The sequence below is a fragment of the Callionymus lyra genome, chromosome 10 (genome assembly GCF_982586985.1).
Source record: "Callionymus lyra chromosome 10, fCalLyr1.hap1.1, whole genome shotgun sequence".
NCBI lineage: Eukaryota > Metazoa > Chordata > Actinopteri > Syngnathiformes > Callionymidae > Callionymus > Callionymus lyra.
The window spans coordinates 24,898,450-24,924,317 of NC_141827.1; the positions used below are offsets into that span (position 1 = coordinate 24,898,450).

Genomic DNA, 25,868 nt, shown 5'->3' on the forward strand with positions numbered 1-25,868 from the left:
CCTTATGACTTGACTGACATGTGAGTTCAGCTCATACATGAGACACGCTCTCATGTGGTTACTCATTAACTCTTCACGAGGAGGAAGTCAAATATGTCAGAAGCAGGTGTTGAGGAAACTCTCCTCCGCTCGAACGTTTCCTCTTTCACTTCTTTTTAATCAACCCGACTTTGTTAAGGTTTTTTCCTCATTATAAGGAAGAAGAGAAACGTTTACTGGAACATTTGAAGTCAAATGTTTTCTGTGATTAGTAGATGGGATTATATACATATTAATTTTGACAGTCCATCATTATCCTGAAGATAATGGCAGCATTTGTGTGTCGGTAACATGTTTCAGATGTTTGTAAATCAGAGAATGTTCCAATTAAGATGCAAGGTTTGTCAGCGTTGACAGATTGCGTACAGTGAGCACACAAATATATATTTTTGGGTTAATATGTTGAAATACATATGGTGTTTCGTAATTAAAGTAGGTCAAATGAAAAGATGAAATTTGTGCATATACAGTAGATCATTATAAAAAAGTTAGGTTTGCTTTTACTCATCAATCTATTATTGATGGTAACTGTTGCGCTTGTTGAACGATGGTGAGCAAAATGTTTTTCCAAAAGGGGCCACATCATACACTGGGACTATTGCTAGGGGTTACATAAAAAAAGTTTTCATTAGGGTTTAAAAAAATGTATGGAAAGAAAAAAATGAAACTGTAATATGATTCTTTTTTTTTTATACTTCTTTTTTTTTATTTTATTCTGACAATATGTATATATTAATTATTAAAAATGAGAAGTATAGAAATATTTAATCTTAAACAAGAGACGAATCCACATCTACAATACGGAACTGAAAATAAATAAAAAAAACTACTGAGGGATAAATACAGTTATGTCTGAACTTATTTAAAAAACCTTTAGCAAAAAATAAATAGTAAAGGGCCACTAACATCTCCAACTCTCCTGACTCATGTTTCAGATGTTGGAGTCTTTCTCTCCAAGATGCTCTCATCATGATCATGTTATGAAGTCAATACTTTATAGAGTTCTGAAATCTCAACGAACGAGAGGTTACGTGAGCAGAGTCCATTATGATGTAATAATGGCTTCACTCCTCCTCCACCCAGCTGTAATCACAGCCCACTTTGTTTATACAACAAGTCCCTTGGAGGTCGAGACTTCTGGAATTGATGACGTGTGGTGACAAACCTTGATGTTTGACCAATCACAGCAGAGGGGACTTTTTTTGGTAAAATAAGTATTTTCAGTGGGCAGGGCTAAAGCACATTTTCTAACATAAATATCTTGATTTAAAGAGAGTTTTGTACAAACAGACACATACTGGTGAGTACTATAGAGGTCCAAGACCTATTTATTTTAATTCCTTTGCAACGTTGCATCATATGGGAAGTAAAGACAACCCTTTTGCTGTGGGGATGAATATTTAGAATAAACATAAAACAAAAGGAACAAATTAAATGTTTATTTAAAAAACAAACCATTGGACAGTTTCATTGTTTCAGGTCTCTTTCGGGAAATTGTTTTTTTACAATAGCCAGAGAGAGCAAATACAGCAGTTTTTCATTAAAAAAAATAATCAAAATAAAATAAGAACAAGAACAAATAGAAATAAAGAGAAAGAACAGGATGATACAATCTAAGTCTAAAGATAAAGAACATAGATCAAAGAAGAAGAAAAAAAGACAAAGGATACAAAGATTAACATAGAACAGAACATCCAGATACTTTGACTCCACTCCTGCCCTCGAACTCAGAATTGTACAATTGAATAGCCCGAGGAATGAATGAGTCCTTGAGTCTATTTGTTTTGCACCTGGGAAGGAGCCAAACCTAATTATTATTAGTGAAACCTAATCAGCTTTATTCTTAACCTCTGTCTGTCAAATTGAGTCGGACATGTGTCCCTTCAGCGGCTCCACACTGTGGTCTTTCTGTGGCTGTGAGTGGGTCTTGATGGGGTCAGTGTGGGCCGACCTCTTCACAGACTGGCCAGAGTCCAGGTCCGCCAGCTGGACATTCCTTTCCCCTGTGGCTCTTTCAAGTGCGGACCCTGATGAGATATGATTGTTTCTTGTTTAAATCTTTTTTTTCATTTTAAATACTGATGCTCTAATGAGTTGGATATCAAGAATGATTGAACCCAGCAGCTGTCCAACTTTTAATAAGAAGTCATTTTCTTTTCTAAAATTCTCTGCAAACAGAATCATTATGGAGACTCAGAACGAGTCATTCTTTCAAACCAGTTTACTAAATTGTTAAATAGGATCCGTTCTGCTTGCAAGACCTGGGGCCATTTGTTTCTGTGTGAGGCTGTTAAACAAGATTTTAATAACACATCCTGCAGACACGGCCGAGACAGTGGCAGGTTTGACTGGTGGTTTCATGCGTATGCGAAGCACTCTGCCGTCACGCACAGGTATTAGCTTTAACTTATTGGTCATATTATGTAACATTTTTAAACCTTTTGTAAGAAATACAACACAACAATCTGTTACAGTTTGACATAAGAACCTTCTATTGTATAAGACTCTCACATAATCCTACAAAATATACAAATACCTATTTTAAGGTCAGGATTGCTCTATTTATTTTAAATCAATTAATATACACACATGAGAATCCTTACATCCACAAAACAAACATTCAAATGTTATCTGATATATTTTTCATTTATTTTTTATCTTTCTTCATTTTTATAAAGAGCAAAACCATGTTTATATGAATGTAAAATAAACAAAAAAGATAAAACACCTATTTACTGTGCCATCCTTATATAAACACTGATAAATTACTAAATAAACAGGAAGTAAATTAAACATGCTATAATTAATTAAAAATGTTTCCATATGATAATTACCTGTTCAAGTCCATAATAAGATCCATCTATTTATTTTTGATTAATCAATATACATTTAGGACATTAAAACGTACTTTGTTTAATTATTCATTTTATTTTAGATTTGTTTTGTTTATAAATACCAAAACACCTTAGTATAAATCTATTTACTGCGTAAACTTAATATTGGCAGTGATAAATTCCGAAACAAACACAATAAATGAAACATTATATAATTGATGTTCAATGTTTCCATTTGACAATTATCTGTTCATAAAGAGTTCCCTATATTTATTTTAAATACATTTTAAATATATTAAATTATAATATATTAAAATGTATATACACATATGATGTGCAAATGTTGCTTTTTTTTACATATTCATTTTATTTTTATCTTTAGTAATTTTATAAATAACAAAAGCAAAAGAAAATAAATAAACTGAAATAAGTTAAACCCACATCACTCACCATGTCAGGAAATGACAGTCAGCTGCTTCTTTATATTATTGTTGTTACGCCACATTCATAGGAGATGAACAAAAGGATTTGATTGACATCTTCAAGCCTACATAAGACCACTTTTACTAAAAACATGTTCAAAATTCCATAGAGAAACTTTACCGGTCAAGGAACAAGGAAGTATTACTGTCTCATCAGAACTCCATAATTTGAATTCCAAATAACAATTAACATTTTCTCTCACGACTTCCTCTTCACTATTGACGAGAACTGTGTCCACGCCTGAGTAACCAGAACAGTTTTGCTGGAAGTTTCCTTGTAAAGAAATCCTCGGCAGGGTTAGTGGAGCAGAGTTCTCCACAAACGTCGGTGCGTGAGAGCAACTGGCGATAAGAAGCAGCAGATAAGAAGCACGAGGGTTTGTGTGAGGGTTACTGGGGGCTAAACACACAAATAATGAATCGGATATCAAACACAATTACACACATTTGGTTATAACCGTTGATATCAGAGCGAAGTCAACGTGTGTGTTTATAACTGGGTGTGTTCCAGTGAATGTGTGTGAGAGGGTAAATCAAATAAAAGCTTTGGAAATAGAGACTTTGCTCAGATGTTGCTTTTATGTAATGATGACAGATGCTTTTAAGTTAGTGTAACGCTGGCTCATAGTTTATACTAGTATTCTTTTTTATTATTATATGTTATTTAAAATCAATTAAGAAAATATCACATTCTGCCTTTGGCTCTTAATCTGATCCAACACTTCCTGTTTAAAAAGTTTCTTCTTATTGTGTAGGTCATTGTGTAAGACACATATTAAACACCTCAGAGATGAATCCTTACTGAAAATATTCAGGTGTCATTTTGCCACAGAGCAGATAAATTAATCTTTACCACCTGGACAGACTCACTCCATTTATTTCAAAATATTTGATGCTCATTGTCTTTTAAAATGTCCTCAAATAATGTTAGAAGTCTCAAACTTAATTGGAGATTTAATTCATTTAGACTCTTATATTCATATAATACAACGACCGAGGACTGAGCTAGCGCTGTTAGCTAGCTAGGCTAGAAGGTTTATCAATCCCTCTAAAATGTCCTACACCTTACATTTCATTATTCATCCATTCGAGAATTCTACCTTTTACTTTCGCAGCTCAAAGAGAACGATATGAGTAACAGGAAATGATGCTGCCGAGGGCTTTAGCAATGTGTTTTGTCATCATTGCCACAGATGCTAACTGCTAACTGTTTTGTAAGACTTCATCTTAGTCAAGCTGCGGCGCTGCAGAGAATGCAGTGAAGTTGTGTATTTTTTTTTTTTTTTTTAAAGAATGAATAAAGTTTCCTATTTGATATGAAGGTTAAACATTTATTTGAATACCTCTGTCAATTATTTCAATTTCAATACTTGTTCAAGTTGTGAAGGTACACTGGTGGCTGGACAAACACAAACAATCGCATCTTTAATGATTAAAAAAACAACAACTAGAATGAAGGTGTTAGCAAGAGTTAGACTTTGTACCGTCCGGAGTTAAAACAAACTAGGATTATTATTATTTTAAGCACTCTTTTTGCAATTAAATTTTACCATTTTTTTCATGCAAATATTCTGTGTTTATGTTGCGGTTTTAGTGTTGGAATGATACTTCGGGCCACTAGATGGCAGCAGCCATTATGTCCTCTGCAGCTAAATGTACTATTAAATTCTGCAATATCCAAGCGAGGACTGAGAACAAGAGGATACAGTCGACTCCAGCAGCTTTTAAAGATGATCTTTGGACATATTTTGGTTTCAAAATGACTGAAGGCAGTTACGACTTCATCAAGAGTCATGTGGTCTGTAAATTCTGCAACACCAGAGTCAAGTACTCGACAATGATACAAATATATCCTACAGTATCGCAATATATCGTATCGCTGCCCCTGTATCATGATACGTATCTTATTGCCAGATCCTTCACAATACATACCCCTAGTATTCCATAGTCCTGCTGGTGAACAACACAGTCTCAAATGAATCTACCCAGAAACAGTCTGTGCTGCCAACAGGAGTCACATGAATGTGCTGAGAACACACAATCATAGCATTATTACAGCAAATTATACCCTATTAAATACAAGCAGCTACAAAGAGAAAACTCAGTCAACCTGCAAGACTTTGTCGACAAATGGTCTTGCCTAAAAGACCACATCTGGACATTTCTGTCAGCGATTTTGAAATCTTTGTTTTCGGCAAAGGTATTGATGAAAAAGCCACGATTAAATTCTATAAAATTAACAATATTAGTTGTGTTGTGGCGAAATTATAGCTGTTTGTTTGTTTCAAACAACAGTCTCCTCGCCAGACTACAAACTATCAATTATACATGCAAATTAAAAATATAATTAAGCAGCGAAACAAACAGTCCTGACATGAATTCATTGTCTACATTCAGCAAGTATTACCTCGTGACAGATCTTAAATGGAGTCATTACTAAAGAATCTCATGCCAATAAACGATGATGGAGTTTATAAAACAATAATTGATTGACATTTTTATTTGATTTAATTTTTTTAATTTCTTACGAAGATATGTAATTGTGACATCGCAGGTCTTGTGAGGCAAAAGTAGGTCACACCGAGAAAATATTCCACTCTCCTCTAATCCTTCAAGGATGAAAAACAGGCTGCTTTAATAGTTCTGAAGTAATTCTGAAATACTTTTCAGACACATTTCTTCATGGATTGAATAGTTCCTTTTGTCCTCTAGGTAACCTGAAAAATGCAGAGCCGCAGCTCTACGTGAGCATTTAAAGAAAAGTATTCTAGTCATTAACAATTTAAATTTTCTAACCGCAGTCACGCCGAGAGGCATGTTTACACACAATAGAGAACTATTTGACACGTTATACAAAACATTGATGTCACATTCTTTTTACTTAAAGAAGACCTTAGATGGAAAAATCAATGTGTGATCAATATTCCATTTTAATACATTATATATTAATAGTGTATATAAATGTTCATTTAAATGCTGTATTTTTCGCATTTAGTCCCATTGAAGGTGTATTTGTGTGATGTAACACAAATATTTCCTTCCCTTGATTTTTTTGCAATTATCCAAACTTGATATAGACAAAAAAATTATGCAAAAATCTCTACATTATTATGATTCTTGAACAGACTCATAGAAGGTTTTATGTGCTAGTGACTGAGTGGTCAAAGATTTTAATTAATTTTGAAAAACACAATAGTATGTAAAAGTAGAAGAAAGGTGGTAATTGTTTGCATTTTTTGGTCATCAGGGCTTGTGATTACATCAGAAAATGGTGACATGCAAGACAATTGATTTGGGTTTATCCTGAGGTGATTGCCTTCTCCAGCAGAAGCAGGTCTAACAACAAGTCAGACTAGGCTGGGGTTGTATAATCTCTGCTACAGCCTGGAAGCCCTATACGATCCGGCAGAAGTGATTGATCGCCTCCCACTCCTAATTCCTAATTCTGCTTCAATCCTTGTGATACAGAAAATAAAATCAAAAATTGAACAAAACAAAATAGGAATTTAGAATGTTCTTCTGTTTACACCTGAGATGTAAGCTATACATGGAAAATCAGCATTAATCACCGAAATAACATTTAATGAATCGCATTTATAAATGTAATTCTCATATTCATTATTACTATACACCGATTTTAAGATTTTGCTTATTATTTTGATTTTCATCACTATCATTATGATTGTCATTGTTATTGTTATTATCATGTCTCATGACTGAGATCAAATTAATTTATATAACCGGTGCTTATTATTTCCCAGTACAGTCCTGACGCCCTGTGGTCATTAAGAAGTACTGCAATGATATAAAATAAAGTAAATAAGTAAATAAAAACTGTAAAAGGCCAAGACATAAGACAAACACAGGAGTCTCAGAGAATCAAGGAAAAGCCTGCACAAATAAAAAAGTCTTCAGATGTTTCTTGAAGGAGTCAGTAGATCCATCAAACGCAGAGGGAGAGGGAAGTTGTTCTAAAGCTTAGGAGCAACAGTCTGGAAGGATTTCTCTCCTCTGGTCCTGAACCGTGTGCGAGGAACCATCAGTAGATTCTGATCCACAGACCTCAGAGCCCGAGCTGGGGTGTAAGGCTGGATCAGATCACTGATGGAAGGTCTGACCATGAATATATCTGAAAGTAAGAACCAGAATTTTAAAGTTGATCCTGAAAGAAACAGGCAGCCAGTGAAGAGTTTTAAGGAGAAATGTGAGTTCTTCTACTAGAGCGGGTCAGAATTCTCGCTGCAGAGTTTTGTATCAACTGCAGGCGAGACAGTTCCTTCTTGTTAAGACATGAAAACAAACTGTTACAATAGTCTAAACGAGAAGACACAAACGCATGGATTACAAGCTCCATATCATGTTGTGACAACATTTTCCTAAGTTTAGAGATTTTTCTCAGTTTAAGGAAAGAGTTTTTGGTCAGTTTTCTGATAAATATGAAGGGCGATGAATGACTTGTGTATATATAAATGTATAAATAAATGTATGAATAAATGTATGAATAAATGTATGAATAAATGTATAAATACGTAACAAAATGTATAAATGTATGAATAAATGTGTGGATAAATATCAATATGTCAAAATGTCAAAATAGATAAACGACTTCTAAATTATTTTTTGTCAAAGAATGGAGCTATTTTACGTACAGATACACATTTTGTCATTTATACAATATATATATATATACACACAGTATATATATACAGTATATAGTTTTTGTTGTTTTTGTTGTTGAATAAATTGATTCAGCTATTAATTATATTGACAAGTTATTAGCAATTTCCTTTTAAAAATACAATACATATTTTCTTTTAGATCGTGTGCTATGCTACTTGTTATATTTTATATCATAATCTACCAGGAGTTTAAATTAAAAGGCGAAGCACTCTGGACTTCCGTGTTCTACGCCAACAAGTGCTACTGTCTCTTTAAGAATTCCGGGCGCTTCCTCAGCGCGTAACAGCGGCGCGGAAACTGAAATATGTTGTTGTCAACGGCAGCTAACTAGCTCTGAGCTCATGCTAGTTATAGTACGAAAAGTGCTATTTTACACAGATAATCGGATTAATCGTTTAATGAAGTTTTAAAAATAAATTAGAGTAGAACAAAGTGAGTCTGCTAGAATCGAAAAGATGTCTTCAACACTGGTAAGTTAGTTTTATTACTGTTTGATCCCATTACTACTTTTTAATTCTATTTTTTATAGATGACTTAACTAATGTTAAGCTTTTTAAAGCTTTTATATCGTTAAACACACATTTATTGGTGTATTTATCTAACACACATGCCACGGAAACTAATATTGACTAACATGGAATACGAGTTTTCAAAGATTCTAAAATCATTAAAACATTGTATCCGATCCATGTTGCACAAAGTATATAAAGTTATGTTATCCAATATAAAAGGCTTTAAGAAAATTGCCATTCAATTCACTACGATTCAAACGAGATTTGTTTGTTAATGAAGTCCATTGAAGACAGCAATATGTCAGCATCTCAGAAAAAAACAAGCCATAAACAATGATAACATTAATAACATAAAAAAAACGAAAACAATAACCCCTTCAAATGTGGTAACCATTCAATAAACAATACTTGTAATAAATAGTTTTCGTACACAGCATTAATATTTAATTTTTAATCAATTATTTCTGCAAAGCTTTTTGCAAAAACGAATTCAGTTATCATTACTAATTTATGACAACAATAGTTGCAACTGTCTGTAAGATTAAGCCATTAGTTTGACTAATGTTTTGAGTTTTTAATATGAAATAAATCTCTTGCATACTAAATTATGTCGGCTAAAGAAAAAAGAAGTAAGAGCCAGATAAAACTACACTCACGAATGATTTGACTATTGTATCATGTACTGATAGAGTATAGATTATTAAACTATATATACAATATACTATAAACTAAAATCCTCATTGTTTTGATTGCAGCGTTTGACATCCCTGCTTTACAGTATTTCTAGGCAGATCTCAATCCACCAGTCGATATTGATGGTATAGTTTAGATCCATCCCTTTTTTTTAATCTTATGACTTTATATAATTTCTGTTTTGTTTTTAATTACTTTGTTGAAAGGTGTTTTTTTTTAACAAAGATTATATTATCTCTGAAGTAACATTAGTTTGTGACACTTCAAAGTCAAAACTCAGGTTGGACTCATACCTAATGACATCCTCATTTTTTGCATTTCCGTTTTATATTCTTATTCTTTGAAGGAGTCAGAGAAACTGTAAACCCTAGTATCCATAAATCGACAAGCTGGTTTATATAAACAAACATGAGCATTCACTGTACTTTTGATTTAATTTATTTAAATTACTGAATGAAATTGTTTTATTGTAGTAGAATGAGAAAGAAAATCAATACACTTAATTATAGCACTATTTTTTTTAACAATATTTGTATATTTTAAACTGCACTTTATTGATTTATTTGCATATTATTTGGCTTTCAAAAATCAATAATAACATTTTATTTTTATCATATCAAGTGTGTAAAATTGTTATTTTTTAAATTTTATTTATGATTGACATGCAAATATTCACAGCATTTGTTTATATTTGTGTTGCAATTAAACTTATGGCCGCTATATTCTTTACATCCTCCGCAGCTAAAATTAACAACGAAATCCCACGAGATCCCAACGATGACTGAGGACATGAGGATACTCCAACTGTTTTAAGGCTGATGTTTTGGTTTCCAAAACATATAGTCAAAGTAAAATACTTGCGTAATAGGGCTGAATGATGTATCATCATATCTATATTGAAATTAAGAATAAATAAAGAATTTTCAGTATATCAGGCAACATTTTAAGTTATGAAAGGTCATATGGATCTGTAGAAAAACTATTACTGAAAAGTGAAGTTGTTGTCTTTTTAAAGACTGTAAAATATTGCAGTGTTGATTTACTTCCCACTATATCAAATACATTAAAGAAAAGCTGACTAAATTTCTTTTTGTTAATATTTTTACTGAAAGTGAGTTATACTAAATAAAGGAGCCTTTTCTACATGTTTTATGTTTGTTTTTTGTTTTTACTTTAATTAAATCAATACAGATATCTGTTAGACATATCGAGATATGAAATTGTGTCCGTGTTGTTCAGCCCTATTGGGCCATAGCACCAATATAAATAGGTAGTACCTACTGTATCGCAATATATCTGTAATGGATACTTGTAGTATTCCTGCCAATACACACTAGTCTTTTTCTTTTTTCGTCTATAGTTGTACATTTACTAAAACAAATATATTGAAGAAGAACAAGAGTATTTCAATAAGACAATTTTATTCATAAATCTGCAGTATAAAATGTATAAAAACACAGAACAGCGAGTATTTTCCCAGCTAACTGTCGACTCCGTATTTGTCAAAGTGTCTCATGATGACACCGAGCTCCAGCTCCACGGTCCCCATGGCCTCGGTGTTGAGTCTGTATCTGTCCGCCCCGCAGTAGATGAGGTCGGGGCTCCTCAGCTGGGGCCCCCCGCCCACAAACACCTGCGCGAGCTGCTCCTGCCACGAGCCCAGGGGTCTCCAGGTCACGCAGCTGACCCGGTGGTGTCCGGGGCTTGACGGGACGTGGCAGTAACCGTAGCCGTAGAGCTCGCACCGACCGAAGGAGTCCTGGTGCCACACCTGCAGGTGCAGCTTCGGCCAGCCCTGGAGGCCCTTGGTGGCGTAGTGCAGGTCTATAGGGTGGCTCCAGTACGCCATGTCCCCCGTCTGAGGCATGTCCACCTGGGTCTGGCCTTCTTTTAGTCCGGACAGGAGCCGCCATGCTCCTCCGGTGTGAACTCCCCACTTACAGAAGAGACTGTTTTGAGGGAAGCCACTCGCTCCCAGGATCTGTCCTATGATGTGGAGCTCGGCCATGATGACCCCGAACCCACAAAACAAAAAGTCAGTCTGTTGCTGTTAGCTTAGCAACACGACCGTTAGCGTCTCCTTGGCAACAGCTCAGGGAGGCGGGAGGGGTTTCTTCTACGCGGTGTAGCGGCAGTGTCGACTTATCTAGACACCACACCGCCCTCTAACGGTGGAGGGTTTAAAATTCCCAATTTAACGTTTAAAATTTACATTGTTATATTATTTATATCCATTCCCATCCATTTCATTAGTGCCTGCAGTTGTACTTTTCGTCGTTGAAATATTTATCTTTATTTATTTATTTTTATTATTTTGTTAATTCATCTGTTATTAGAATTATTTTATTGTCATTGCGCTTGATGGAGTCTACTGACTCCTTTAAGAAACATCTTAAGACGTTTCTATTTGTTCAGGCTTTTCCTTGATTTTCTGGAACTCCTGTTGTGTTATCAGTTTTATCTTGATCTTTAAAATATATACTTTATTGAATATTGTTTTGATTGTTTAAGCGCTTTGTGACCCTGGTCTGGAAAAGCGCTTTACAAATAAAAATTACTTACTTACTTACTATTATTCTTTCTATAAATTTTTTTTTAATCTTATATATTTTAAATTTATATTATAGTTGATTAATTTCGTTTCTTATCGTTTCCTATTTTTAATATGTGTACTGTGTGTATTACAATAATGTGTCGTGAGCTGCTGCGACAAATTTTCCCAATGTGGGGCAAATAATGGTGTGTCATTTAAAAGAAAAGGAGACCATTGATTGGTGCGTTTGTATTTCTGGAAGCCAGGGAGGTCGTTCACTTTGACCCCAGGCAACACAAGGGATACCACAAACACATTTGAGATAACACAAGGGTTAAAATCAGCATGCATTATTTGTATTGTGTTAGTCAATGCACAGGTATTCAAAAAACATTAAATAGATTTTAAAAAAGCTACTCTTTAATGTTAAATCTTATATTTTAAGATTGCCCTTGACATTGAACTACTATTACTATCTAGGATTTACACCCTTCTTTTTGTTTTTCTGCCAACTAATAAGAACCATAGTAATTACACAATTAACTACCATAAAGCAAGAAAATGCAGAAAGTTTCACAAAAAGTTGATGATGAATTAGTCGAGGACAAACCAGCAATATTTTTTGGAATATGTTTAATATAATTTAACTATGTATGAATACATCTAACAATAACAATAATACCTAACAATACATACTTAAAGTGAATTATAGTGGTTTATAATTTTTCAGTCACGTACTTATTATCTCCAGTGATTGTTTTTGATTTGATTTTATTGCTCGCACCAGCCACACCACATCCTTTCTTCATCTCACTTCATTTGTAATGAACTCAAAACTAAAATGTCCATTTGTGTCTCCAGACTGATCCAAGCCTTGACAGAAACTTTAAGGGACACAAGGAAGCTGTCACCGGTGTGGACTTCAGTAGCACTATGAAACAGATGGGTAGCTGCCATTCCATGCATCGTTTGTGTTTGCTCTGTAGAAAAAAAACATGCTTATGTGTCGTATTTTGCTCTCTCAGCCACAAGCTCCATGGACTCGTGTATCATGATCTGGAACATGAAACCTCAGATGCGAGCGTATCGTTTTGACGGACACACGGATGCAGTGCTTTCAGTGCAGTTCTCTCCTTCTGGTCACCTGATGGCCTCATGTTCCCGAGACAAAACTGTGCGACTATGGGTTCCTAACATGTACGTCATTATAACCATAATCAAAATAATAATCTATCTCCATTCGTATCATTTGTGATTGCTCAATTTGTTGATTTTTGTGTGCAACAGGAAAGCTGACTCGACTGTTTTTAAGGCTCACATTTCGGCAGTCCGCAGTGTCGCCTTTTCAGGTGATGGACATAATCTGGTCACAGCGTCGGATGACAAGAGCATCAAAGTTTGGACGGTCCAACGTCAGAAGTTCCTCTACTCCCTAAACCAGCACATAAACTGGGTCCGCTGTGCAAGGTAGGTCTTGATTAAAACTGAAATCTCATTAAAAGTATTAAATTGACATTCTTGGCAACAGGTTCTCTCCAGATGATCGACTGATTGTGTCGTGCAGTGACGACAAATCCATCAGGCTGTGGGACAAGAACAGTAAAGAGTGTATACATTCTTTCTATGATTATGATGGGTGAGTGCCTTAAAGACTATTTAAAAATGTGTTTAAGAGACATTATAGGGAAGTATTTTAATGCCATCAGAACGTTGAATTGTTGAATTTAACGTTAAAAACATTTTATTGAAATTTGGTTGTTAAGCATTTAACTCTTTTTATCACGGTTAAATTCAATCATTTATTAATTGAAAGCTATTTTCTTTTTTATTCAATAATTTCATTAAGAAACTTGTATATTGAAAGGTTGAACTTGTTTTTGCTTTTTGAGTAATTCAAGTAAAACATTTTTGAGTTTGATATTCTAATTCCAATAACTAAAAAAAAAAGAATTCCTAGTAAAATTAAAATAAATCTTAGCCTCTTAAATTAAAAATAATATGTTTATATATGCTACAGTTTTGTATTCAATTTAAAAGGGTATGAAATATAGCAAATAATATTTAATTGTTATTATTTGTTTATTTTATTAATTAGTTTTTAATTTGTTATTCCTTTATTTAGTAAAATTAATAAAATGTATTTTAAAATAAAAATAAATACTTTTTTACCAGTATGTCTAAAATGTAGCTGATGGTGATTTGTCTGCTTCTTGTCAGTTATGCAACCCATGTGGAGTTCCACCCGACCGGCTCATGTATTGCCTCAGCCAGCACTGACAACACTGTCAAGGTTTGGGACATCAGAACCCACAAAATGTTGCAGCATTATCAAGGTAACTAAATTCAATAATGCAAAAAAAAAAACAGTTCTCTTATTTTGGAGAGAATGCTAACACATTTCTGAATGTTCAAATTACTATTGAACACGTTTTGTTTGTGTTTGACCCTAAGAATTATAGTTTACCTCTTTCAACACGTCGCTTTATGCTTCCTCCAGCAGATGGCGCAACTTATCAGAATTGATTTGTTGTTTTTTGTGAGATAGTTCAGTTCAGTGCATTGGACGATTAATCAGATTCATAATGTATCAAAGGGACATTTTTCCTTATCTTATTGAAACGTACTTGCATCCAAACCCAATCTGAAAGCAGCTTTGTTTGTCGTCATTATTGAAGTCCAGAGACAAACCCATAGAGTAGCTTCGCCTGCACATGCATCAGGAGATATGCAGACTTCTCTGTGGAATAACCATAGTGATCCATCCATGTGATTTAAATAGTTTTTGAAAGCAGAAGACAAGTTTTTCATGATTCACACAATCTATTTGGACTTACATAATGTTTAGATTTTCTGTTTTTATCGTATAAGAAAGTGAGTTTGAGAGTGATTTTATTTGTTTTTGTGGGAATTGTTGTTTTACAGTTTAAGTCTTACTCGGACAGAAATTGTAAATGTATTCCGTCCTGGAAAAGGGACAAATACAAAAAAAATTAATCCATGGTACGCTTTATTGAACAATTCTACTGCCACAAAAGACAAGAATTGAATTAACGTTGTTTCATTGAAGCTATACTGAATGAAAAATCTTCAAGTGGCCATCTTTCTTAATTTTCCTCTCTGTCACATATATTTGTTATATATTCTAATGCCGGCCTGGTTAGTTAAATTAAAAAAAATAGTTGTTTCTGTGAAGAGCTGTTGTTGCCAGTAAAGAAAATGCATGTTTCTGATGTACATTTCTTGGCTGTGCTGCTTCATCTCTTTGTCTAATGACCCCGGATTCAAACACTTGCACTTTAATTAGCCAATCTTTTAATTGCTTAATTGACTTCACAGAATTGATTTTGGCCGTCAGATCTAATAACGAATAATTGCGTCGTCCAGAAGTGGTAATAGATAAAAACCCACATTAATTAAAAAGCAATTTTTGCCAACTAATTGCGTTACAAATTAGCATGTATGTTTAAGAAAAAATCTCTGATTCTGAATTTGTAATTTCTCTTGCAGTAAGTTTGAGTCTTTACAGCTCGTGTTGTCCTCGTTCGACCCAGAATCATCCGCCTGCAATATTTGACTTTTTTTCACAACTGCCTCACATATTTCCTCCAGCAGAGGGCGCAGCTCATCATCTATATCTTCAATGTTTTTGTGTGTCGATTGTTAATGTGTTCACTGCATTGTATGGCAATTCAAATTCCTAATGTGTTTGAGCCACAGGACATTTTGCTAAACTGATTTAAATTTTGCCCTAAGATGTATTTAACATTTTCTAGTCAGCCTGGGTGCTGTTGTTGCACTAGAACTTAAAGAACTTGTGGTTGAATTTGAAGAACTTGTGGTGTTTGAAAGCACGGCCAAGAATGTGAGATGCTGAACGTACGAAATATCAATCATTATTTGAGATTAAATGATAGATAAGAGATGGACTTAAAAAACACTTAATGAACTGTACAATCATTTTCAACTGTATGTGAAGTAGTATAAATATAACAACGTCTCAAACCAACACGACTTTGCTACTGGGGTGCAACATAAAAAATAAAAAAAAGTGAAATTTAAATCTCTATTTTCTCTCATTGTTTTACAGTCCACAATGGTGCAGTGAACAGTTTGTCTTTCCACCCGTCCGGTAACTTCCTCATCACAGCATCAAACGACTCCACTTTGAAGATACTGGATCTTATTGAAGGAAAACTATTATACACGCTTCATGGACACCAGGTACACACTCACACACACGCACACGCGCACACGTACACACAATCCTCATGACTGTTTTTTTTTTAAAATCTATACAAGTTTTTCTGAACCTTTCCTTTACATGGTGAACTATTTTTTTTGAGTGTGGCCGTGTGTTTTCATTTACACAATGATTTTTTTGTCTGTGTCTGTGTGTGTGTGTAGTGTATTTTAGTACTTGCCAGCAGCCCACTCATGATGACTAATATCAGTGTTGTTGGAAGGAAGCAGAACTGCAATCCTTCTGATTTCCCTCTACCACCTCTCACCATCCCCTAAAACCTATTTTGTTTCAACTTTTTTTGTTCTTGTTTTCAGTAGTAATTAGTCAACGACGGCAAATGTACCATAATTGATATTCGCCTCTGCTATTCCTCCTCCTACACGATGTCTGCAATGTGGCGTCCGGATGGCTCAGGAATTGTATTTAAGTTTGTAAGCTTACGGAAGAATCTATCCAGTTAGTTGAATCCATCGCTTCAAATGGCATGTGGTCCAGTTTGTTTACACGTACGACTACATTCTGGCCACTTTCGTTCCACCTCACACCTACAGAATAATTGCATCTTCACTCTTTTATATTATTGTGGCTCAGCGGGATCCCACCCTTCTGTTGACGTGTGAATTGGGTGTTGTTTGTCACTAAGCGGAGCTACACATGGGTGTGAAGGTGTGTAAACGATGCTATGTCTGGACTCTTGACAAACCCGTAGCATCTGCTACTTGAGAATATTGTTGTTTAGGTTGGATTGCACATGGTTGATGTGACTTTATTCCAACATTTAGTTCACTTCAGAGGCTGGCTTTTGAGCTACTTGTAAACAACACAGTGGCTAAAGACATTTATTGAAAGAATAAAAATAATTGAACATAGGGTATAGGGGGGTATAATGGGGTTAGGAAAATATTGATACACTTAAATATCGTGATATGTATTTATATCTTTTTTTTCATGATGCTTTATCGGTATTCTATCGATGTTAAAAATAAACCAAACCTTTGGCTTCAAAATTATTTAATATTTTAATAAATTGTGTATAAAATATATAGTCACAATTAACATACAATATTCACTGCATTTGTTAATTTTGTCATGCAATTAAGTACCCATCCACTAGATGGCAGCAGTCTTTGCGTCCGCCGTAGCTAAAATAACAAGGAAATCCTGCAAGATGGTGCCGATGACTGAGGACGAGAGAATGCAGTTGACTCCAGTCGCTATTAAAACTATTCTTTGGGCAATTTATGGTTTCATAAAGAAAGTTAGAGTCTTGCATAAAGAGTCTTGCGGTCTGTAAATTCCTACAGTATCAAAACGTTTATTAAAATATGTCGTAACTGTTCCCCTGGACCGTGATACGTATGGAATCGCCAGATTCTTGCCAATCACACCCCTACTATTAAATGTAGTAAGATTCTTTTACATTAATAATAATGTATTTAATAAATATATTTTATTTATATTGCACTGTGCTCCATAATAACAGTGTCATTATGTAGATGTAGGCAAGTATGTGAGCTGCTTTATATGATCAGTTGAGTTGAAATTGATTGTTGTTCGTAGATTTGAACTCCTGCCTTTTCTTCAGCTGCCTGCTTGTCACTGCAGAGTTTCTCCTGAGGTGTGTGCCGACATTTTTGAAGTACAGCTTCACTTTTCTCCATTTTTTTTTTAAGTCAAAGATCGTAGACACTTGTCGCTCACATTCAAGTTTCCATTTCTCCAAGAATAATTTTTTCACCTCATCCCGACATGATCTGACATGAGCCTTCATGGTGCCTCCTCCCTGTTCCTATTGACCGGGTCTAATTTAAGAATACAGCACAAAGAGAATGTTTGATTTGTAGAAGCAAAATGTATAATAATCCATTCTGCATTGTTTTAAAGATGCTATATTGCTTTAGTTTGCTGCATGTTATTTGTCACTGGCAGTCTCGGGTACGATAACTATTTACAGGATCCCCACCTTCCCCCTGTGTTAGTTAACTATCGAGGTATTGAGTTGGTTTTATTGATGCCATTATATGCTCTGTTGTATAAATCCATGTGAAATGTAACCATTTATGGATGCATGTGATGTCTTTGGAAACACCTCATTTTATTTCTTCTACTATTTATTTTCTTTTTTGATTTTCATGATACAGAGGCAACGATGTGATACATCGCAACACTGTAGAAACAAAGATATATTTGTAGTATTGTCGAGTACTTCACTCTGGTGTTGTGGAATTTACAGACCACATTACTCTTGACGAAGTCGTTACTGCTTTCATTTGTTTTGAAACCAAAAATATGTAAAACATCATTGACTGAGTCGATTGGACTGTATCCTCTCATCCTCAGTCATCACTGGCATCTCGCAGGATTAACTTATTACTTTGGCTGCATAGGACATAATGACAATGCGTTTATGTTTATCTCTTTTTTGGGGTAATTTCACCCTAAAATCATTTTTATTCCATTCATTTTTGAGACCACTGATTTAATGTTACCTGAAAACAGTTTGCTACTATCAACCTGAAAATAAAACTTTTTTAACGGTACTTTCTCAAGGTTTGTAAAAAAAGAAACTATAACGTTGGTTTCTAATCTCTGTGTATTCTATCCATCTATTCAAGGAGATACTTCTGTTTGAGTAATTCAAGGCTCGTCTGCTGTGTGAGGCTTTTTTCAATGTGTTAACAATAACTTACGACACCTGTTTTTGAGAAACCCTCTTTCACAATTTGCTGGAGTTAGGAGTAAAGTTTGAAAGCAAAACTCTGAGCAGCCATTGAAGACGGATCGACAAAGAGTCGACTAAAGTCAGAGCGGCCGTGGCTCTGAAGTGTGGCCTGTTGCTTCCACCACACTGGGTCAGGAGATGCCAGTTGTTGTGTTCGTGTCTGGCCATGGCGAGTGCCAGCCTGGCACTAGGCATTAGTCAGAGCAAAGACAGAACATGCTGTCTGTCAGGCTGTCGCGTTGCCATAGCGACGCTGTCTGCTTCTCTCAGGTGCTTCTGGGAAACCATTCCTTACTCAACCTGTCTGGGTGCCAACGGCGGCACAGAGCCACTTCTCTGCTCCCTCCAAGAGCTCTCCAGACTCACAGTAATGATTTTCCAATAGTTCAACACACCTGCTGAGCTCTTTCCACAGGTGCTTAATACTAGCAAATATTCACCTCTAAATCGGATTTGGCTTCAATCATTTTTAGGGTCTTTAAACAAATACTTAAGATCCAAGATTTCTGGGATAGGGGGTCAAAAGCTTACTCTCATCACATGTGACGTTACTTTTGTAGCATTCCACAGTCGTTAAATATCTACTAAAACATTGTCAACTTGATCTTGATTAATGTCTTTTAGAGGTGTGTATTGGCAACGATACGATATATTGTGATACCGTAGTAACCAGGATATATTTGTAATACTATCCGAGTACTTGACTCTGGTGCTTCAGAATTTACAGATATTTCCAAACATCACCTTTAAAAGCTGCTGGAGTCTACTGTATCCTCTCATCCCCAGTCATCGCCCAGATCCCGCATGATTGCATTGTTGTTCTTGAACTGCGGTGGACATAATGACTGCTGCCACCTAGTGGCCAGAGGTTTAATTGCAACATACATTAAAACAGCTGTTTATATTGTGAAATATAAGCCATAGAAGAACAATGATACAAAATAAAATATGATTTTAAAGCAAGAAAAATGATTGCAATGTTGATGTTGAATATTAATCTGGTATTGTGACAAAAGAAACTGTGATATTTGAGTGTTTGAGTATTTGAGCTTTTTGATTCTCTTTGTATTATACTGATTGTCCTTCTCTTTTTTTCTCCTTCTTAGCTCATGGCAGATCAGATGTGTTAACTGTACTTCAAGCGGCAAATTATATAATGACAAATATCTGTGTTTTTCAGGGTCCAGTACACAGTGTAACCTTCTCCAGAACAGGGGACCACTTCGCCTCTGGTGGTTCTGATAAACAGGTGATGAGTCTAGATAAAAGTTATCAAAGATAAGCTTGATGTTTTAAAGGCGAAAATGTATTTTTTATCTCTCATCGACATTTGATCATCTGTAATTAAGGATCTTTTCTTGAAATTCTCCAGGTATTGGTGTGGAAGAGCAACTTTGATGAGGTTGAGGAAGTAGTAAGTGCACAACGTGCTGCTTCTTCCATCATGCAAATTCCAGCGGGCCCCCCGACAGCGCACCCTCCATTAAACATGCAGCCATCTGTGAAGCACCGCCAGGTTAGTGGAGACGGCAGGAGGGAAAACACAACATTAACATCCTGCACGTTTTTTGTTGGCGTCTCTTTTTTCTTTATCTCGCTCACTCTGTTAAACGCATGTCACTTTTAATTTTCAGCTTGATAAGAATCCAAATCATAAATATAGCTCTTAATCCTTTATCAATTTACAGATTACATTTTTGGATGAATCAAGGAGCGGTTTACTGTATATTTGAATTACTTTTTAACTTAACAACCTAAGCCTTTGATAGTTGGATCATACATTTCTGCCTTTGATCTGCTACTTCTTAGCCACATTTAATAACACGACTTGCACCGACTCACCGGAGCCGTATCACAACCTTACACTGAATGAAAGCAAGATGTCAGCAACTACTAAGCAGAAAGTTGAAACATTGCATCAAAGGTTTCAGACAGAAACCAGTCTGTTCAAAAAACACCAGTCTCAGGTTCAATATGTCATTAGAATTTTTAGAATCCCTTATTAGTCCCGCGAGGGGAAATTCGGTAGTGCTTTTGACAGCCATTCACACATACTGATGGGAGTAGGCTGCACACTTGCGCCAAGTTCACCATCAGGAGCAATCAGGGTAAAGTGTCTTGCTCAACGACACAAGCTGGGATTGAACCTGCAACTACCATCTGAGAATTTAACATATTTAAACGTTTTTATATATTACAAGGACATCTTATTAATTGTTATTTTTCTTACCTCTACAAAGATTTAGATCATTATTCAGAAAATGCAATCAAAAAACCTAATGTAAATGTATTGTAAATCAATTAAAATAAATTAATATACATATTTGATCGAATGATACATAGACCTTCTAATACAAATCACTTGGATTTAATCACAATGGACTTTTAAAAATGCATGAAAATGATTGAAGAGATTTTATCTTGGTACATTTATTTAATAATATTTATTGAAACAACCGAAGACAGTTGTGCACATGTAGGTGTTTAAAAGGCAACAAAAAAATGGTTTAACACTGATTAATTTAAGTGAACCAAAATATACAGTTAGAAGTAAAGTTCAAGCGACATTTGCTTGATAAATAGTTACACCATTGATGTTGGTGCAGCCTTTAGAACACATAGATGACTTGATTAAAGATAAAATGAACTCCAGCGTATACAGTAGATGTACACATCAGATGCTCTTATTATATGTTACTTATCTGATCCATTCATATCTCTTTGAAGTCTCTTTTTTTGCCCAAAGCTGCATTTAAATCTCTGATCCAACAAACATTTGATCTTTCTCTACGCTTTGATGTAAACTCGTGTTTTGACCTCATGAATAACTCAATATTTCACACTTATAAATGACATTCTCTAAAATAGAAAAGTCGTCTAAGAGATGCGTTTGGATGATCACGTGATCGGATCTGACCAGTGACGTATAACTTTGGGCCCTCAGGGTTCTGATAAGAGCCAGAAATGTCAGTTCCAGTTTTTCTTTGAATATGATGATGGAAATCAAGTGGTCCGTTGTCTATTTCTGTGTCCCAAATCTAATAGTACGTCCATTTGTTTCCAGAGTATCTTGATCAATGCATTATGGCTGCCATTTTATATGACAAACCTTTATATAGAAATACAGATTATATGGGAAACATGTTTTCAAACCATGTAAGGTAAGTTTATCCATTTGTTTTTTTAAATTTAGATAGTAATCATTTAAAGAAAAATTAATGAATTGCCCATGACCTCTTATTTGAAGAGGTTCCCGATTCAAAAAAAAACAATTTCAGCAAACATGCTCAAGTTCTTATATTATAAGCTACTCATGACCTTGAGATCTATTTAAAAAAACAGTGTTTGTTACTGTCAAGTGAACTTCCAAACCTCACTGCGAAATAAGAGAATCAAGCACATATAAGAAATGTATAATTACTTTAAGTTTATTTGAAAAAAACATTTAGCATAAGACATTTATAGCAAACTATTCCAGGAAAATTTTCTAGCAAGTTTTAAATCTTGTTTTTTGACAAGAGACAACACAGATTAAGATGTCACGTAAAGTAGATTTATCTTAAAGCAATAGATCACCCAAAATACAAATTTCACTAATTTTTTTACAAACACATGTTCATTTAACGTAACGACTGGAGCTCAGGTTCATCTTTGTACAAAAAGACAAACTTAAAAACATCCAAATACCTCCGTACTACTCGTCTGTAACATCCATCTTGTATTGACGCCTTAACATTAGAAGTTGTTCAGAAAAAAATAAAATAAAACAAAGTAAATAAATAATTAAACATTTTATATTTTAGCGGACGTTGCTAGGCTATCTGCGAGGCCAGCTTCATCTTTATCTAAGAAAAACACAAGGAATGGTTCCAAATAAAAACCTATATTTTAGGATTGTTTTTAGCTGAACCTGCCAGGCTATTAGCCTAAATCTTGCGCACTGACACTTGCAAAGTGTTTCAGTGAGGAAAGACCTCAGGCATGAACTGGGAGACTGATAACTTGGCTATAAACAAAATATACAGACTTTTAAAAGTTTTGGAACAATTCCTCTTGTCGAGGCTTAAATAAAAGATGGACGTTACAAACGAGCACTATGGAGGTGTTTGGATGGAGTTATTGGACGAAGAATTCGATGGTGACAACTGAGCTCCAATCGCTAGTGATGGTCTGATGAAGCTTCATGCAGCAGTGTCATGTTGTTTAGAGGTCAGTAGGGGGCGCCATCAGTTTAAAAATGATGTTTCATTAGAACAGTTGTTCAAAACAAAGGAAAATAGTGCAGAGACTGCCATCTAGTGGACTCTGAAAATAATGACACTGCTTCATGAAGCTTCTTCAGACCATTGGTACCAATCGCTACATAAAAATGTACATACATTTTTTTCCTCTAACTCTAAAAAGGTACAAATTACTCTGAAAATAATCCCAACCCTTAGTCGACATAAGACTGAGTACAAAATCAGGTAAATTTGAATTTTGGAGGAACTATGAGTATAACTATGATTTAAAACAGATCAAATTATTTACTTATTTGAGTAAATAGTAATGCCATTGCCAAATACTACATGTGCATTTGTCTAGAAAATGTTTCGTTTTTATCTTTCTGGTAAGAAGTCACTCGGTGCTTTGTATGAAAACAGAGTGTGACCCACTGATGTAAGCAGTTTGGTGGTCACGTGACGTGAAGACGGTCTGGGCCGCTCTCCCAGTCAAGAGTGAAAAAAAGAAAAAAAAGAAAAAGAATGATCAACACCAAAGTCAGCATGTAATGGAGCCATTAGTTCTGTTTAATTATTGAAGGACCTTTAACACTCGAAGGGTACCGTGTGTCAGGGAATGGGTGAAGTAACCTCGGGCCGCGGATTAGATTTCCATTATTAACATCAGCAGTGTCACTTACACCTACAAGGGCAGAGACGACATCCTCGCCTGCCTTATTGATCCATCTCCGCGCTCAACAACCAGCATCTCTGGCCGCTTTAAATAAAGAAAAAAACAGACAAATTGATTATTCAAATATCCTTTCATTGTAGTTTATAACAAAATAATATGTGTATATGTGTCCCAATCCTGCTTGGAATGAATCTTCAAATGTTAAGTACAGTTTTGTAGTTTGTCAAACAAATGATTGGCTGTATTTACGTCTGAAAGAAGGAGATGGGTGTCAAGTGAAAGCAGAATTTATTGGTGAACCGCAGGCACAGATTAAAGTGATTTTGGATATGAAAAAAAAAGCTTACCTTCAAAGAGGGTTTTTTTTCATTTCTCTGATGAATGAAAACACATGTAAAGGACTTTTGTTTATTCATTTTTAAAACCCTTTCATACAAAACGATGATGCTTTGCTATTTTTAATCCAATTCCACATGTTTTGTCCGATGGTACCTGCACGGTAAAAGGCATCAAAAATGATGACCTCACTCAAGGTCTTGGTACATTTATTTTATTGAGGCTTTAACATCGCTGTTCCTGCTTCACCGTCTTTTTCTCCAGAGTAAATGGTGTTTATTTCGGAGAGGTTTAGCCGAATGTCATTGTCTATTTTAAAACTTTGTTAGAGGAAGAAGGTTGTTATTACAAATGATTTTAAAACCAACCGTTTGTTAAAGAAAATAACCAATAATAGTAAAAACTGTGCACATATTAACTATATAATATGTTTCTACCAGTTTCCATCTTTAGCAGACACCGGGGTGCCTGTCGCCCAAACCTCAATGTGCCGACTTCCTCGATTTTTCCAAGTTCTGGATAATTTATTCATTCATAATGTTTTATTAATGAAGGCTCTTTCATCTCATCATCTGCTGGCAGAGTCGCGCACGTGCGGCTGGAAAGAAAGAGAAAAAAGGAAACGAGTCCAGAGTTGGAGGTTTAGTTATTTGATATGATGTTAGTTGGAATCTTGTTCACGAGTGAGGGGAAAAACTGAGCGTGAGGTAAACCGTTTGAACCGTCTACGGCTCTCGTCTCGTCTACGGTGATGGATTTTGGGTGTCGGACCAAAGTCGTCAGTCATCTTGGAGCGACGCTAAGAGGAACTGCTGCTTTTCTACATCAAGAGAAGCCATTTCAGTAGCTAGGAGCACGTTTCAGGATTCCTCCTGAGGAACTCACTTCTGTTTGATGCCACTTTCAGCTCGCTTCTGTACCCTCTATTCTATTTTAGTCATGGATATTTAGTGTTATTATACAGGGCTTCAAATGTTCTTCAATTACAAAATAAATATAGTGTGGCTTTATCTTTATGTTTAAAGTACTTGCAGATTAATACTACTGTGACTTGCGTAGAAATACTACTGTCACTCACACAGTAATATGTCTGCTACTTGCTGAGTAAAAGTACTGTGACTATCAGAGTAATCAGATGACTCGTGGAGTTAAGACATGGAGTCTCGCAGGTAACTACTAGGGTGCCTAGCGAAGTAATACTGTGACTCGCGGAGTAATACTACTGTGACTCCCGGAAAAAAATACTGTGACTCCCGGAGTAAAACTACTGTGACTCCCGGAGTAATACTACTGTGACTCACGGAGTAAAACTACTGCGACTCGCGGAGTAATACTACTGTGACTCCTGGAGTAAAACTACTGAGACTCGTGGAGTAATACTACTGTGACCCCCGGAGTAATACTACTGTGACTCGTGGAGTCAAACTACCGTGACTCACGGAGTCAAACTACTGTGACCCCCGGAGTAATACTACTGTGACTCGCGGAGTCAAACTACTGACTCGTGGAGTAATACTACTGTGACCCCCAGAGTAATACTACTGTGACTCGTGGAGTCAAACTACCGTGACTCCTGGAGTAAAACTACTGTGACTCGCAGAGTAATACTACTGTGACTCGCGGAGTAATACTACTGTGACTCGCGGAGTAATACTACTGTGACTCGTGGAGTCAAACTACTGTGACTGGCGGAGTCAAACTACTGTGACTCGCAGAGTAAAACTACTGTGATTCGCAGAGTAATACTACTGTGACTCGCAGAGTAATACTACTGTGACTCGCGGAGTAATACTACTGTGACTCGCGGAGTAAAACTACTTTGACATCCGGAGTAAAACTACTGTGACTTGCAGAGTAATACTACTGTGACTTGCAGAGTAATACTACTGTGACTCGCG

At 35.5% G+C, this 25,868-nt stretch overlaps 2 protein-coding genes across 2 annotated transcripts in view; one reads left to right on the forward strand and one right to left on the reverse strand.

Annotated features, from left to right (window-relative positions):
* The first annotated feature begins 8,368 nt into the window (after positions 1-8,368).
* The window catches only part of poc1a (POC1 centriolar protein A), a 28,515-nt gene continuing 11,015 nt past the window's right edge, over positions 8,369-25,868 (forward strand). Inside the window, exons 1-9 of the mRNA XM_087801678.1 lie at positions 8,369-8,505; positions 12,635-12,719; positions 12,799-12,970; positions 13,061-13,240; positions 13,302-13,409; positions 13,991-14,106; positions 15,861-15,994; positions 19,919-19,987; positions 20,111-20,254. Of these exons, the coding sequence (XP_087657804.1) occupies positions 8,491-8,505; positions 12,635-12,719; positions 12,799-12,970; positions 13,061-13,240; positions 13,302-13,409; positions 13,991-14,106; positions 15,861-15,994; positions 19,919-19,987; positions 20,111-20,254 (1,023 nt within the window). The 5' untranslated portion in view covers positions 8,369-8,490. The remainder of the gene's footprint in view (positions 8,506-12,634; positions 12,720-12,798; positions 12,971-13,060; positions 13,241-13,301; positions 13,410-13,990; positions 14,107-15,860; positions 15,995-19,918; positions 19,988-20,110; positions 20,255-25,868) is intronic.
* b9d2 (B9 domain containing 2) lies at positions 10,666-11,323 on the reverse strand. Its single transcript, XM_087801679.1, has one exon. It carries the CDS (start codon positions 11,246-11,248, stop codon positions 10,721-10,723), a length of 528 nt encoding a protein of 175 aa, XP_087657805.1. The 5' UTR covers positions 11,249-11,323; the 3' UTR covers positions 10,666-10,720.